General features: G+C 48.6%; 1 protein-coding gene across 9 annotated transcripts in view; it reads left to right on the top strand.

Moving 5' to 3' along the window:
• Ten-m (teneurin transmembrane protein Ten-m) overlaps positions 1-15,766 on the top strand; it is a 346,722-nt gene that overhangs the window by 291,619 nt on the left and 39,337 nt on the right. For 8 of the 9 annotated variants that reach the window (XM_070995750.1, XM_070995749.1, XM_070995748.1 and 5 more), the window contains one exon: positions 8,087-8,266. The exons of the other annotated variant lie outside the window; for it this stretch is intronic. In XM_070995750.1, coding sequence (XP_070851851.1) covers positions 8,087-8,266 — 180 coding nt within the window. The remainder of the gene's footprint in view (positions 1-8,086; positions 8,267-15,766) is intronic. 9 annotated transcript variants of the gene reach the window in all.

Below are 15,766 nucleotides of genomic sequence, written 5' to 3'. Positions count from 1 at the left end.
CCACAAACAGGATCAGCAGGGGCAGGAACAACACCGGCAGGCAGAAGTAAACTTGAAAAATTCTGGGCAGCAGCTAAAGTTCTGCAAGACGTTCAGAGCTCAGAAACAGAAGCAGAAACATTAATAAAACCGCAAGTTTCCACCCCTTGAAGGCAGGAAAAAGAAACCGAAAGTTTCGGCACTTTTCGATTTCGGGAGCACTTCAAGCAGGGAAGCAGGGTCAGCTGGAGCTGGAAAGAACTTCAAAAATTTAACGACTCTCCAAAGCCCACTAAAAGCCGGAGTGGAAGGAATCCGGAAAAAGAGCAGTGCAGGAAATTTAAATTATATTAGGGAAAATGAAGGGCCTTCGAGCAGACCTCCGTCCGCTCGGACTTTTGCCATCGGAGCGAGTAATAAATAAACAAAACGACAAAGCTCAAAGCTGAAAATCTACACAAAGAACCACTTGACCAGGGCAGAAGCAATTGAGAGTAGAAAGGCGACTTGGAAATAGAATGAAAACTTCGCTTTCAAGTCGCTCCAATTAAAGTTGCCCAGATGGAAATGGAGATGGAGATGGGGGAACCTTCCGCCTGTCTCCTCCCTGCCATTCCCCCGATTCTCCCACACTCGTAATGCGAAACTTGTAATGTATACATGGCATCCATCAAAAAATAACCTCACCACCCACTGCCATTCCATTCCATCCACCTCACCCGAAAAGTTTTCCATGTACTCGCATTATTCTCTGGCTTGCCCCACGTGACGAGAAGTTTTCCACTCGCTGGCGCTTTGTTGTTGGACTTCGATAATGATTTGTTGTTGTTGCCCAGCTCGTTCATGTTTCGCGTTTGCATAGCAACTTTTGTCAGCTGGCAAATTGAATGAGATGGCTGCCAAAGATGGAATCCAATTAGAATTTGAATCAAAATAGAAAAGTTCCTTTGAACGAGAAGCGGAAAAAATACGAGCACGAGAGCATTAAAACCGTTCTAATTGCTTCAACCGGTTGGGAATTGTAAAGGCACCCAGAATTGTTTGTCTCTCGCCGAGTCTTTCGCATTTCGCCCACCAACTCCCCCGGCAGCCATTGTTCGAGGGGAAACAAAGGAAAGAGCTCGCCAAGAAGGCCAGAAGACCATATCTGGCCACAAACTAAACCCTCGAGTGGCCCGAATACACACACACCCACACTCACCCGAATGCAAGGGAAACCGAGCCAAATAGCTGGGTTAGGTTAGGTCATGTTGTCAGCTTGTTGCACTTGGCCCGAGGCTCATTAATAGAGCGATTATTTTTTCTCTATTTTGTCCACACACCCACATGCACAGTGGCGGTTGAGATATTAGCACTGGGAAGTGTAAGGCTTTGTTATACCAACTATTGTGAAAAAAGAAATACCTAACTGTCAAAGGGATCTTATTTTAATCATTCCCCAAGATCACTTTTTTTAAATTTACTAAATAAAAAATTTGTGAGACATGATGACTTTTTTGATGATTGGATTTGATACCTAAAAGTATTCCATCCTACCTTTTGAAAATAACAGAAGTACAACAGAAAAAGAAAGAAATAAGGCAGACCCCACCTATTTCCTTGACCCCCACTGTATAAACTCGCATGGATGTGTCACTCTTGACTTGTGTCGCGTCGCCTCCTCGGGTCGCTTGTTGACACTCATTGAGACAAAAGTGCTTAACTGCCTGCACTTTTCCGACGGCTGCAAGAGCAGCGGGCTAAGGAAACTACGAGTTCTCTTTCGCTTTTACCACTTGCTTTTAAGTTTTCCCACCCACACAGGCACACCGGCACACCGACCACGTACAGATAAAGCTTTTATTTTCTGCTTAATTTGTTTGTAGGCTTTTGTGTTGCGCAGACAATGGCCGCCCCTCTCCCGGCGAAAATGTGTTGCATAACTGAAGGCGTTCGCGAAAATGTCAAGCACCTCGCCTGGCATTACGACACGTACAGCGAAGAAGGTTAAGCACGCCTGACACGCCGTGAGTTATGGCCAAAAGAGGAGGGCGGGGGAGGGGTCAGAGCCAGAAAGAAATGGCCTGAAAAGTGTGTGTTTTGCCCCTTGGCTGCCACTTTGAAATGTTAATGAGCCGCAAGCAAATGTCAGTTATCTATAGCCTACTTTCGGTCGGCATCCGGCACAAACTTTTCGCTGCATTTCCTTTCTCCCTCTCCCATTCCCCTACGCTCCTCTAACACAGAAGGAGCCCTTATAATTTCGGTGTAATTTCCAGCGAATCAAATGGCAAAGGGCAAAGAATCGGCGCGGGGAAGCGAGGTCGACCCACTTTTGCAGCAACTTCCACTGGCAACTTGCATTGGGAAATGTGTCAAATAAAGCGTTAAATTAGATTTCAGTTTCGCCGCTTTTTCCACCATTCATTTGCCCCAAAACTTTTGACTACTGGGCTGCGTCGGAGCAAATAAATCTTCAGAACTTGCAATTTTCAGAAACTGTCACTTGACGTTTATTACGTTCCCGCTTGACAAAGAGCCAGAAGTTATGCCAGGCCCGCAATTGAGTGGGCGCTTTAAGGCTTAAAGACTTTCTTTTCCCTTTTCCGGGCGGGTTTCGAAAGGGGTGGCGCCGCTTACCCACACGGCAGGGAAAAGCCGCAAAGTATGCGAGCGCTGAGACATGGTCTAATAGGATTAGCGGGGCAGGGGAAAGAGCCCTAAGTAGGAGAGTTTCGGGCTGGGGGCGCAAAAAATGAACTCAAATCGGCTGGCTTGCGGTTTTGGGGCCGTCTGCTGAACTTTGCATGCCACAAAATCAATTAAGCAGTGTCGCGTCGTCGTTTTCTGGGGGGAAAAACTATCACAAGCTGTCAGAGCTAGTTTTTTGGCTGGATGTAGATAGCTTTGGCTTCTAAGCAAACCGGGTCACTGCTGAAATTTGATTACCCCGCCGCAAAGTATGCTGCAGTTGGGGCGGGATCTACCGCCCCCAGAGGGTTGCGAATCAAAGTTTGATCCTCGCCAGCAGCGGAAAAGCAGTCTAAGTCTAAGTCTGCGGTTAACTAGCTCACAGAATTGAAACTAAAGCAAACAAAGCGTCGACTCTTGTTTTTCCTCGCAGGTTCCTTCTTCTTTTGCTTTTGGCCCGTTAAAATATTCGCATCGCGTGCCTTTGGCTTTTTACCTTTATGTCGTGTTTAGCATTAGCGTGGCTCCTGGCCCCGCCTCCTCCTTGGCCATATCCCGACGCCTGGATCTGTATCCGTCGACACATGAAACGTGACTAAGCTGACAATTGTGTCGAAGTAAATCCAAGTTTTGTGAGCCCGACTAAATAAATCTCCCAGGCGAGCGCAAAACTTTGACAAACAAAGATTGTGGATGCGCAGGGCTTTGCAAATGACGCACAATGGGCCATGTGTGTGTGTTCTAGAGGGGAGGGGGTTTCCTACATGACAGGCGACATAAATAGTTGGGCAGGCTCCGGCTCCGGATCCAGCTTTAGCCCCAGTTCGGGCGGGACTCGAATTTAATAAACTGTACACATTCACCTATGCAAAGGAATTACTTGACCGGACCGGTGGCACAAGGCACAAGAAATTCCCCACTAAACTTTGACAACTTTGTGCCCGAGTGTGTGTGCGTCCGCTCTATTTATATGTCAAGCGCAGGCGGTGCAAACACACAGATACGCACAGAGATACAAGGCTGTGTTGGTGCAAATATAAACAGAGACTGTACACGCATACAGATGGCCCGCATTATGCTACGCCCCCTAGGTGGTCGGGGGTCAGAGGTTCAGGGGCGGGGACCGGTCAAACTGGGCCTGTAACTGGATGCAATACACAGACACGCTATAAACAAAGCGCCCAATTGTCAGTTTAGACGCCTTTTGTTTGCTCCCCCTTGCATCTGCCCTCCTGTCTGTGGCTGCTGCTTATCAACAAAATGGCAGCAGCAGCATCCCCAGCACCCCTGCATCCCCAGGATTCCCAGCTCCCCAATCACAACAAAAAATTGCGTATACGCAGCGTGGCACACATGTGCACTTGCATTTATTCAATGCCGCATTGTGTGCCCTGCTTGTTTTCACCTGTCATCATCGCTGTCTCTCTGGATTATTGTTATTATTGATGGTGCTGGGGGTTTTGCCGCAATGTAATGAGCTAGAAAACAGAACGCTCCATCGATTAAGCGATTGTCATCACCTTTTCCGGCCCGACTGCGTTGCAATTTCCCGCTTGGCATCTTTATCTTTCGCTTCCCACTCACTTAGCTCGGGCAGAAGGAACACGGGACAATTGCAGAACAAAACTGTAGTTAAGAAGCGCTGAGAGCGGCTGTCAGTTGGCGCCGCCCACCTGGGGACTCGTAGTCCTTTCTGGGAAGGAAGGTGCTACCAGCGACCCAGCTCAGGTCGCCTCATTTTCATTACTCCAGCACGCCGGCTTCACCCTCTGCTGGCAGCAATTCATGCTTAACTGACATTTCAGCTGTCATACCAAAAGTGTTTTACATTTCTCTCTCGTCACGGGAGCCGGGAGTCGGGAGCCGGGGAAGAATTTCCTCCTGGCGAAGGTGTCGGCATGCCCCCGCTGCCCATTGTTGGCATGCCACAAGCAGCTGGTGTCGCTTTTCGGTCCCCGCACCCCGCCACCCGGCCCTTAATTTAATTAACATATTTCGCCCGACGCGTGCTCGAATGTTTTCATCTGCTGGCCCGATAATGCGGTATCCCTAATTGAAGTTTCCCTGGACGCGACGCATACGCCACGTCGCCGAATTCCCCTCAATTTAGCAGGGAACTTTGGAAATACTTTTTGCCATGCTCGCTGATTTTCCATTTCGGTTTGTGGCTGGCTTTTTTCTGCTGAGTGCATTATAAAAGCATTAAATTGCAAGCCAAAAAACCATAACCGAAAAAGGGTCAGGGCAGGGGACAGATGGAGGAGGAGACAAAGCAAGCCCAGCAGGAGAATTCGCTTTGTCACACACTCACTGGGGGAGGCATTTGGCCTGGCAGCCTCCCACCTCCCAGCACCCACCTCCCACTCAGCAGCTTGGTTATCACTAAAGCTCGCCTCGCTTTTTCATGCTCCGTCTGACGAAATGCCATTACACATTTTGCGTACCCTAAAAACAGGAGCAGCCTCCACAGCTACGGCTACAACTACAACTACGGCGCATTCGCATTCAAAATGACAACGGCAACAGAAGCGCCGGCAGAGGAACAACAACAGGAACAGCACAAACAAACAAACAGCGGAGGGAAAAATAAACGCTGGGGGTTGTAGAAATGGAGATAAGCTGCTTATCAGCGCCATTCCCAGTAGTTGCCCGTTGTTCACTCGCCTGGCTGCCCCTTCCCGGCCTCCATCCAGCCCATCCTGGCCCATCCTAGCACATCCTGCCACATCTTCTCCTTCTTCTTGCCTCCGACTGCGCTTTAAGTGGTCGCTTGGCATTCGCATTGGCTCCCAGTTCATGGCAGCTCCTCTACGCCTGTCTGCATGTGGATATAAATGTGGATGGGGATGCGAATGGGGATGTGGATAGGGATGTGGATGGGGATGTGGATGAGGATGTGGATGTGGATGCGGATGCCAACTGGCAGGCAAACAGGCGACAGCAGCCACGACCAGTGCAGAATCCTCTCTGTTAGCCACTTTCCTTGGCCCCCAACGTGGCCATTGTCAGCGTTGTTGTCTTTTTTTTGCCATTTGGCTAAGCCCTTGACTTAGCCAGGCCGAGGAGAACGACCAGCAGATACCGAGCAAAAACATCCTAAACAGTGCGTTTAAAAATGTTTAAATGTTTTGAATTAACTGAACGTTGTTAAAGAAGCAAACGTCTTATAAAAGTCCATTTAAATCTTCAAAAATCACAAATGATTTCAAATCATTCTTAAAAATTAATTTCAGGTGTCTAGAAGTATGTTTCAGTTTATTTTAAGATCAGAAATAGAAGAATTTGTTCAGAAAGACTCCTATCCTCTTTTACTGCATACTTTTAGCCATCTAAAATTACATTTAAAACCGAGTTGAAAACCATAGTTTCTTCTTTTGAAAAATATAAATAAATAAATGTGTGTAAATATAAAGTGCTGATATGCCCGCCAGATCCTTACTAAAAGAATTGACATTTTTGCTCCGTTCTTGCTTAATATTAAACTAATGCATGCAGCACGCCACAATCCCCCCCTACAGATCTTATGTGTATTTAAATGACGCCATCGCTTGTGCATGCAAATGGGGCTTGGTTAGCTACTTTAGCTTAACTTTTGCGCTTGATGACGATATAATTGGAGGGAAATGCAGCGTCGAGGAGCTTGAAGTTCTTGGCTAATGATAAGTTTCTAGGGCGGGGGATGGAGGCAAAAAAAGCAGAAGCACGTCACTCATACGCACCGGCGGCCCGAACCCGGCCATTTTCAATTTCCATTTTCCGCGCTTCAACTATAAGCGCCTTAAATCCGAAATCTAATTACACGCAAGGCAAAGACAAAAGTCCGCAAATATTCTCCACCCGATTTTAATCACAGCTGACCGACCGGCAGGGCAACTTTGCCGCTGCCAATTTTGAGTGAGCATTTTTGGGGCAACTTTCGGTGCTTTGGCTGCTTTTGCTGCTGTGTTTAACCGCGTGAAATAATCTTTGCTGGCAGGCAGTCGGCGCCAAATCCTGCGGCCCTTCTCCCCAAATTTCTGTTGTTGTTTCCGCCGCCATGGGTGTGGGGTGGGGGGGGCGCGTTTCATTATAACGATAATGCGCAGGCCCGCGGCAGTCCGGGCAGCAGGCAGACAAGTTGGTGTCATATTTTCCGCAGCTTAAATTTCCCACAGCCCGGCCAGTGGCCACTTGTGCGCCAGATTCTTCTGCTGGCCCCTGGTCCAGCTTAGCAAAAGGCAGAAGGCAGGGGCGGAGGCAGAAAAGGAGCAGCAGGAAAAACGGGAATTGTCTCGGCCTAGCGCAATGCGATTACGGCCAAGGAGGCCCTACGAGGAGCTCGCAGGACTAACCAACTAAGCCAGAGGCGGCTCACACACGCACAGGGGTCCTTAGAGGGCGGATTAGGACGGGATAGTGTGGGGTGGGGGGAGGGGTACGATTTTCGCGCCCCACAAATCTCAACAAATTTGAAATTTTCTTCCTTGGCCGTTGGCGCTTCCGTTTGTTGCCGTTTTTTATTAGGCGTTTTGTCCGCTCTTCAGTCCTCTTTCGCTTTTGGCGTTTGAATTTGTCGAGCATCCTGTTTGCTCGGCACCCGCCCCACCGCCTCCCGATTCCAGCCCCGATCCCCTCCAGAAGGAGCCCTCGAAATGCTTTTTAAGCCTACAAATGAGCTTAAAATTTTCTGTGCGAGTGAATGCGAATGCTTTTGAAATTTATTACAGCGCAAGGAGTGAAGAGGATAAGGGAGGCACACTCACACTCGCAAGCACACACCGACACCCCAGGCGTGGCTGTGTGTGGGTGTGGGGGTGGGGGTGAGTATCAAAGGCATTTCGGCACTCGATTTTCGTCCTTCTCATCGTCGCCTTCTCGTCGGCATTGAAATTTTTGAGCGCGGCAAATTGAATTTCATTTGAATGTTTTTCCCTTATTTTTATTTATATCTTGTTACTCGATTTGGAAATTGCCTTTTGCCTGGTAATTTTCAGTTTTTAGAGTTTTGTATCTATTGCGACCCCCCAAAGAGCTTTCCGTGTTTGTTTGTTTAGTCATGCCCGAAAAGGAGGGCCTGCAGAAGGAGACAAATTGAATTTTCTATGCTGTTGAATAATTTCATTTCGATTTTGTTCCTTTCGCCTGATTTTTGCCCGGCTTTCAATGCCAACTGATTGCAGCGCCCACCCGCCGTTCCGTCAGATCCATTTGCAGTTTAAAAATTCACGAAATACTTTTAGTGTCAAATGTGCAATGATTTCGCCATTCACACAGTGAATGCAAAACGACCGACAGAGTGGAGTGTGATTTATCGCCGGTTGTTTTCCCGGAAGCACCGGCCCGAAATGCAATTAGGCTAAAAATAAGTTCTCGATCTAAGCACTCCGCCGCCGTGCAAATACTCGTATTTTGTGGCTCGCCCGACTAATGCTCCCCTATTTTTGCAACCTATTTTCAGGCTTCCTCCTGGAAGGAGTCACGCCAACGGCACCCCCGGATGTTCCGCCGCGTAATCCGACAATGAGTCGCATGCAAAATGGTCGTTTAACCGTTAACAATCCCAATGACGTTGACTTTGAGCCATCTTGTTTGGTGCGAACGCCGTCGGGCAACGTTTACATTCCTAGTGGAAATCTAAGTGAGTAAAGCCCGATAGATCGCAGTCCCCGCCCCGTCCATCTACATACAAATCCCATTTGGAAAGTGTGCCGCTCGACCGCTCGTTTGCTGTCTAAAAGCCTCCGCAAAGCAATTTTTCCAGCCATATGCAAATCCAACCCGCAGCGAACCCATCCCCCCCTTTCGGGGCGACCATCAAAAAGCCACTTGACTCATTTAAATGTTTAGCGCTCGCATCGTGCACAAAAATTCCATTTGCCATATTGCTATAAAAATGCAAAATCAAAAAAAAGAAGGGAATCGAACGGCGGAAGGGAAAAGGCCGCAGCATTTTGCAAATTTTCAGCTCTTTTGTTTCCCATGCGCCATGCGCCTAAAATGCCCCATACATTTGCCATTTATTGTTTTTCCAACAATGTTCTTGGCCTTTTTTCCTTTCGGCCGGGCTCAGTTCAGTTCGGTTGGAGTTGGTTTTGTTTGTGTTTTCGCTCTATGCATATCCGCAAGCAGGCTTTGGGGATAAAAACATTCGAAAGTGGAGTGAAAATAGTTGGCAGCAGCGATGGAAATGGAAATGGCAGCGGCAGTGGAATGGCTATGGCGGCCAACAAACCGAAAAAAGCCAAACGACCGCAGGGGCCTAAACAGAAACCCGGAAAAAACTGACAAACAACTGCGGCGAATGGCTGTCGGAAGATATGATGTAACGCGGGCGGGTATTTATGGGTCTATTAATTGAATGCAGCCTTATCGAAGGACTTTCATTAGAAGGCAGCCGATCCCTGATGCATTTCGCTGCGTGCATTTGGGCGCTCGCCCTGAAATGTCAACAAAATGCGAGAAAGTAACGAAAAGAAACAACAAAGCCCAGTGTTTTTGTCCTGCTGCCACGCCCACCGTCCTGTGCCGCCCACCTCGCACGTCCTTTGGACTGTATAGTATACATTTGTGTAGCACACTTTCGGGCTGCCTGTGTATTTGCCTGGCCGCCTTTGTTTTCCTTTTGCATTGTGCAAATACACACACACTGTTATCGTATGTATGCCGAGCTTTGTCTTGATTTTCCTGCGTGCCATATAATTTTCCCCACCTTCTGTGTGTGTGTGTGTGTGTGTGAGTGCTTTCCCCATTTTTTATCCAAGACATTTGCTTTGGAGAGCGCAGCTGGGCAGTTGGCTTACTTTCGATATTTTCCTGCCCCGAATTTAATGCTGAATTTTCGGCCTGAATTGGAGCACTTTAAACTGCACAGATAGATTTTGCATACGACACTGCCTAAGTGTTCTTTCTGTCCGCCAATTTGCATTTTGCATATCGTTTATAGGCCGGCCAGACCCCGCCCCCTTGCTAGCCCAAAGTGCAATTAAATGACTATTTATGAAATTCTATTTGCATTTATGCATAAATTGATAAACATTCTAACCTGCCAGCCGCAGAGGGGGATGCCCGGCAGGGGCCGTTGTCATCGTAACACAAATATTGATTAAATTCTATATCAAATTGAGATTCAGGTTGGCCCACACACACACGCACAGGGATCTGTATGAATAAACATACACGGCACACAATCACATGACATTTGGCAGCGGCCTCTTCATTCTGGCCCGCCCCAAAGCTGAGAATATTTTCATTTCAATTTTTCAATTCTTCCACCAGTGCCAATTTTTATGGAAAATATTATTTGTTGACTTCTGGCGCCCGAAAAAGGAGGAGCCGCGCAGAGCCGAACTTGCAAATGAATGAATTGCGAATGAATCGGGCGCGGAACAGGGGCCTTCGGCCTGCGTATTTTCCGGGAAAACTTTGTCCGTAATACGCTCTCGAACCCGTGCATGTAGCTTAAAATTTCTGTGCCAGCTCCTGTGCGCGGGATGAAAAAATGCTTATGCACCATATGCAAATACATATAAAAATGGGCATTCTGCACGATTGGATACACACGCATCCCATCGGGAGCGGGACAAAAGTTTGGCCAGGAGTTAAAAACAACGAGTGTGTGTACATCGCGGCGGAAAAATTGCATAAATTGCCGCAGCGCGGGAAAAAGGAGCATTCAGGGGGGGGATCGCCCAAAACAAAAGTGGACATATTGGAGGGAGGATGACCAAACTCTGCTGTGATTCCAGACCCGCCCAGCGGCAGCTGCTCCCGATTCCGTTCCCGATCCTTTAGCCGCCCTTAAAGCTTCGATAAAACGCTGGCCCCAGATCCACGTCCTGATTGGGCCGCACTTTACACCTTAAATTGTTAATGACCCGTGAGGGGACCTCCACAATCGCTGCCCTGCACTTGAAAAGGACGACTGAGCATTGGCCATGCAAATGTAAACGGCTTCCGCCGCCGTCTGCCGGTCCTTTAGCAACTTTCCAGCACCACATCTCCAGTGTCTAGTGCGGTTTCCACCATCGCCTGCTACGTTTTCATTATAATAACAGGCCGTTGCGGCATTTTGATGCGGCAGTCTGTGCCTGCCACTTTCCCCTTCCTGTTGCCTTAATTTTTCATCGCTCTCGAGGTTAGTTTGCAGAAAAACTTTGCGCTGTCATTGACCGCTGCCATTCCACCGGCACTGCCACCTCCTCCCGGGGGCCATTCGAGCTGGACTAGTTCAAGCGCCTAGACTAGGAAGCCCACCACGCCCCCGGCGTCTGCAGGAAAGGTCCTGTCTCCGCCCGCCCCCGTGTCCTTTGGCCGGCTTTCTCTGGCCAGTCGAGAGTCGGGTCGTCGAGAGTCGGGAGTCCAAAGTCGGGAGTCTAGTTCACTGTCTATTGGCCGGTCGTTATTGCTTTCGACTGGTTCTGGTTCTGGTTTATCGCCGCTGCCAGCCATGGAAATACTCGTAAATTTGCCAGCATTTTTGCAAAACCTCAACTGACCCCCGCCCGCAACTCTCGTCGGGGCTGGGTTGCGGGGATCCCCAGAAAGTGCTTTAAATTTGTATAAATATAAGGGCAGCATAGTGAGGGACCAAGAGATACGGATAGAGTCGGCGGAGAGCCGGCACGTTTTGGTTTTTGCTGCTGCTGCCACTGCTACTAAATTCATTCATAATGGGTTTTTGCCCCATTTCGGTGTGGCAGTTGCCCCGCCACTCCGCCCTGTATAGTGTATATAAATTTAACGTTTTTACGCAAACTGAAATTTATTATGGCGCAGCGTAGTAATTTATATTTTATGCCTGCTAAGTACGGAGCCCTTCCTTGGCACCCGTTGAATGGATATGTGGCACATCCTTTATCCTGCACTTTTCACGCACAATTTTAATTTTGTCTGCAGCGGAGGAGGGCAGGTGGCGTCCATATCCATTCGATCTGCCGCTTTTTTGTGACGCAACAAATTGCCTTCGTGTTCCGCTTGGCACTTAACTTCCCAGACATGTATATATGGTATATATATCAGCATACATGCATTCGGCCATGGCTCTATGGCCATATAGCCATGGCTTTGGCTTTGGTTTGACTTTGGCCATAGGTAAGAGCTGTGGCCATTTCGGTCCTCGTACGTGAATTTAAGTCCAGTTGTTGCTGTGGCTGTGGCTGTGGCTGTTGCTGCATTTATAGACCGGGCAATAACCATTTGGCAACTAGAAATTGGCATTTTATGCTCGCCTGTCTGGCCGTCCCCTGCCCCTCGGTGCCTGTGTGTATCCTTTGATTTTTGAATGCAGATTGTTGCGGGATTTATTGATATTGAGTGCGATTGAACCGAACGACCCAAGTGGGGCCAACCCAAAGCTCTGCTCCCTGGCCAAAATACCTGGAATTCCCAGCTACTCGGTTCGGAGCTAAAAACGTTGGGTGAAAGCACCTGGAATATACTTCTGGGCGACTTAATTAGGCGCAGGGATAAGTTTTGCCAGTCGGGGCTGCTGAATTTCTTAAAGCATACTTTCAGGTGCGCATACGAAATTACTTGGCCCAGCCCCGATTTCCTTTGAATCCTTTCGTCTTGGCCCGCCTCCCCTCGAAAATATGCAGCGAAGTCATGCAGAACATTAACAAAACAATGTTGCCTCCTCCCCGGCCTCTCGGTATCCTCAGCATCCTCAGCTGCCTCAGCATCCTTCGCAGCTGTCCTTGCTGGTGGCATTTATATGCTGCATAATTATGAGGCATGTGCACGGCTGGGGTGTCTGCATAATTTATATGTTTTTAATGATTTCGCCCTTCGCAAACAATTTTTAATGATTTTCAGATGGCAACATCGCACATTGCACTGCTCCTGCCGTAAGATTTGCCGTTGTGGTGGCATCTATGTGTGTGATTAAAATTGCAATGCACACGGAGCGTATGTGGCGAGTGACTCGGCTTTTGTTGCTGCTTATCCCCCGTCCGTATAAATATGTTAATTAAAATAATGTTACCCGGCTGCACAAAACAAAAACGCCGAGCAAATGGCTTAGAATAGCTCGGCAGATGGAGTGGCTGGGCTCCCTGCAGGCTCGCTTTGTCGCCATTTTGCATTTACATGCCACGCTCAACGCCTTTCAATAGGCACACCCCACATCCAGTTTCCTCGCAAGGAGTGCGCACATTGCTCGGCATTACGTATACGCAGTGGAGCGCCTGGCCAGCCGCACGGAATGTAAACAAGCGGCAGCAGCCTCGTCAGCTGTGGGGAGCGACTTCCGTTGTGGGAAATGCCGCCAGTGTCTGGGCAACGTCTTTTGTGCCTTTTCTGCTTATTCAAAATAAATTAAAAATGGAAGAGGAAGTGGTTTGGTGAGGGGGGAAGGGGGAGTCGCTCGGGGAATGCAGCCAGCCATCGCATAATTATGAACTTGAAAATTCCTCAGGACGGGGGATAATGCATAATTATTTAAATAAAAGACGCTGCGTTCTCGCCGCCCACTCACTTTCTCCGCCAGCATCTTGAGACACGTCGAGTGGTTCAATCCTTTTGGGGACCGCTGCCCCCATCCCATCCAAATTGAAATCCCAACAGCAGCAGGATTACTCCATATGAATTTTTAATTGGAGTATTTTTGGAATGCAAGTGAGAGTTGGCGGCACAAAAGGAAAACTTTGATAAATTATATATACCCAAGACTATTCCAAATTCATATTTCATTCGACAGCTTTGCCGGGGAGGTTTCGGGTCTTAGGACTTGGGTTTCGGGTCCTCCGCTGCAGCTCCACCCGGATGATAAGTCATTCAACTGTGTGAGGCGAAGGATCTTGTGACGTGCCTGGCATCTGGCTGCCTTTGCCGTACACTTGCCGTATTTGGCTGCAACGGTCTTGTTGTTGCCCGAGGTCATTGCAATTTTGTGCTGCGACACGAGAGTGTCTGCCACTCACACACCCACAGATCAAGTTGCCCCACATCCTGCTGCTGCTGCTGCTGCTCCTCTTTCTGGTGTATGAAAATTCATTTCAATTAGTGAAATGGTTTTGGGATTTGTACGGCAAACCACCAGCGCGCGTTGAGCGGAGGGGGGAATGCACGTCACTTTGGTGGCATGCAACGAGCGAGTTGCAGCAGCAGGAGCAGCAGCGCTTGTTGCAACTTTATTTACCTTTACGTGGGACATAACTTGTAAATAGAGATACAAGCGCGAGGGTTGCATGTGTGTAATTTCGTGGCGTGGGATTTGCGGCAGGATTAAGAGGCATGCGAGAAACTTACGGCGAACTCCCCGCCCTGTGTCTTGAGGAGGCCGTTGAACTGCGGGCCCGCTTAAAGGGACTGTTGGGGTAGCAGGCCGGGCCAAAAGTATGCCAAGGCAACAGATATTTAAATTTTAATGCGGGAAAACGAGAACAACTTTGTGTATTTGAAACTTTTTCCGTTCGCTTGTCGTTCCTGTGGCTGCTTTTTCTGCCCCGCAGCTTGTTTAGGCAACGCAACAAACTCGTTTTCCTATCCGGCCACATCTCTCCCTGGCCCTGCGCAGTTTTGCTTAAGTTGCTCCCCCGACGACACTTTTTTGACGCTGTTTTATCAGCGGACCGGCGGCAGTGGCAGCGGCAACAATATAACGAAATTTATGCAACTAACCAAATGTTTTTGTTTCTGCATTTTTATCGCCCTAAACGTTTGTCGAAAAACACAACGGCAACTCATGTGGGGATGGAGCGACTGCTGTTTCAGAGTTTTATTTCCCCAAGTTCCACAGGGAGCTGACTGACTTCAATGAGAACTCGCCAGCCGGGGAGAGAGTCCTCGGCGAGAGAAAGCAGCGTCTTCCAGATACCCTTATGGTAATAGCCTTGACTTCTGCCAGCTCTTTGACCCCCAAAAGTGGACCGCACACACTCGAGCCCGGCAGCTGTATCGGTCAGAGAAATCTTACTTTCTTGAGCGGGAACAAAAAAGTTTTCTGGGAGCCAGACAGAGGGCAACATATTGTCGCACTCTATAAATTATGCGCATAACCAGAGAAACCCGAGCCGGGAGCCAGGAACCAAGAGCCAGTAGCCAGGAGCCGGGAGCAGCCACCCCCAAGGAACCTTCGGTCTGTGGGATTCGGTTCGGTTCGGTTTCTGTCTCGAAAGAAAGAGAAACCAACCAAGCATAACTATTACAATGGCAAAAAGTTTAACTAGTCATGTGAAGGCTCTCCATCTCCAACTCCATCTCCACCTCCACTTCCATTTCCGCCCTGTTGGGTGGGTTTAAATTTACTATTATTGCTTTACCTTCTACATGTGTAATGGGCCTAGCCTGGTGGCAGGAAACCACAGCATTTGTTCGGGGAGTTTTGCACTTGGAGTCGTTCACACAAGGTGAGCTGGGGCAGGGGTGGCTGCTTGGCTGCCTTAGTTATGGGCCTTAAAACTTGTCACACTTGTCAGCAAAAAGTTTCCAACAGCCCGAAGATGAATCGGGTTAGAGAAAGGGGTAACCAAAGTTTGGGAACTCGACTGATGGAAGGATGAGGCAGGCGGATGACGTAACTGTGGTTATTTGCTAACCCAATCAGCATCGCAATTCTGAGCCAGCTGGGATTATCAATGATGGCTTTGGCCAATTATCGAATATTGTCGCGCCGGAAGGCAGAGAGCACGTGATTGATAAATGAGATTGAGCTTTTGCGGGGCCTAATTGTATGCAACGTGTGCAGGCACAGATAGGGGAACAGGACCCTCCCGAAGACAAGGACGCCGAGGCACACTCAGATAATCACAAACGACATAATCACAGCAATTAGGTGCATTAGTTTATGGTCAAGCAGCAGACACACAGAAGGCACAGGCCAACTGACAGGCGGACAAGCGGACAGATGGCCAATTGCTTTGCCTGGTTACGTCAGTTAGTTGGTCAGTTAGTTTGTCAGCTGGCCAAGCCGGCCACGCCCCAATTAGTTTGGGCCCACTGGCGCCGCCGCCCGAATCTCTGCGCCTCAGATTTGCTTACAATTGACAGCTGAGTGACATTTGGGACTTAGGCCGGGCTTATATTTTTCCCCTGCAAGACGAGCATCGAGTTGACATTCATTATTCAAATGTCGCACCCGCATGGCAGACATTCCGTAATCCCAGCTTAGTCTTTCATCACACAAACTGATTAGGCACAA

Source organism: Drosophila suzukii, chromosome 3 (genome assembly GCF_043229965.1).
Source record: "Drosophila suzukii chromosome 3, CBGP_Dsuzu_IsoJpt1.0, whole genome shotgun sequence".
NCBI classification, from domain to species: domain Eukaryota; kingdom Metazoa; phylum Arthropoda; class Insecta; order Diptera; family Drosophilidae; genus Drosophila; species Drosophila suzukii.
This window is presented reverse-complemented; position numbering and strand designations above follow the sequence as displayed.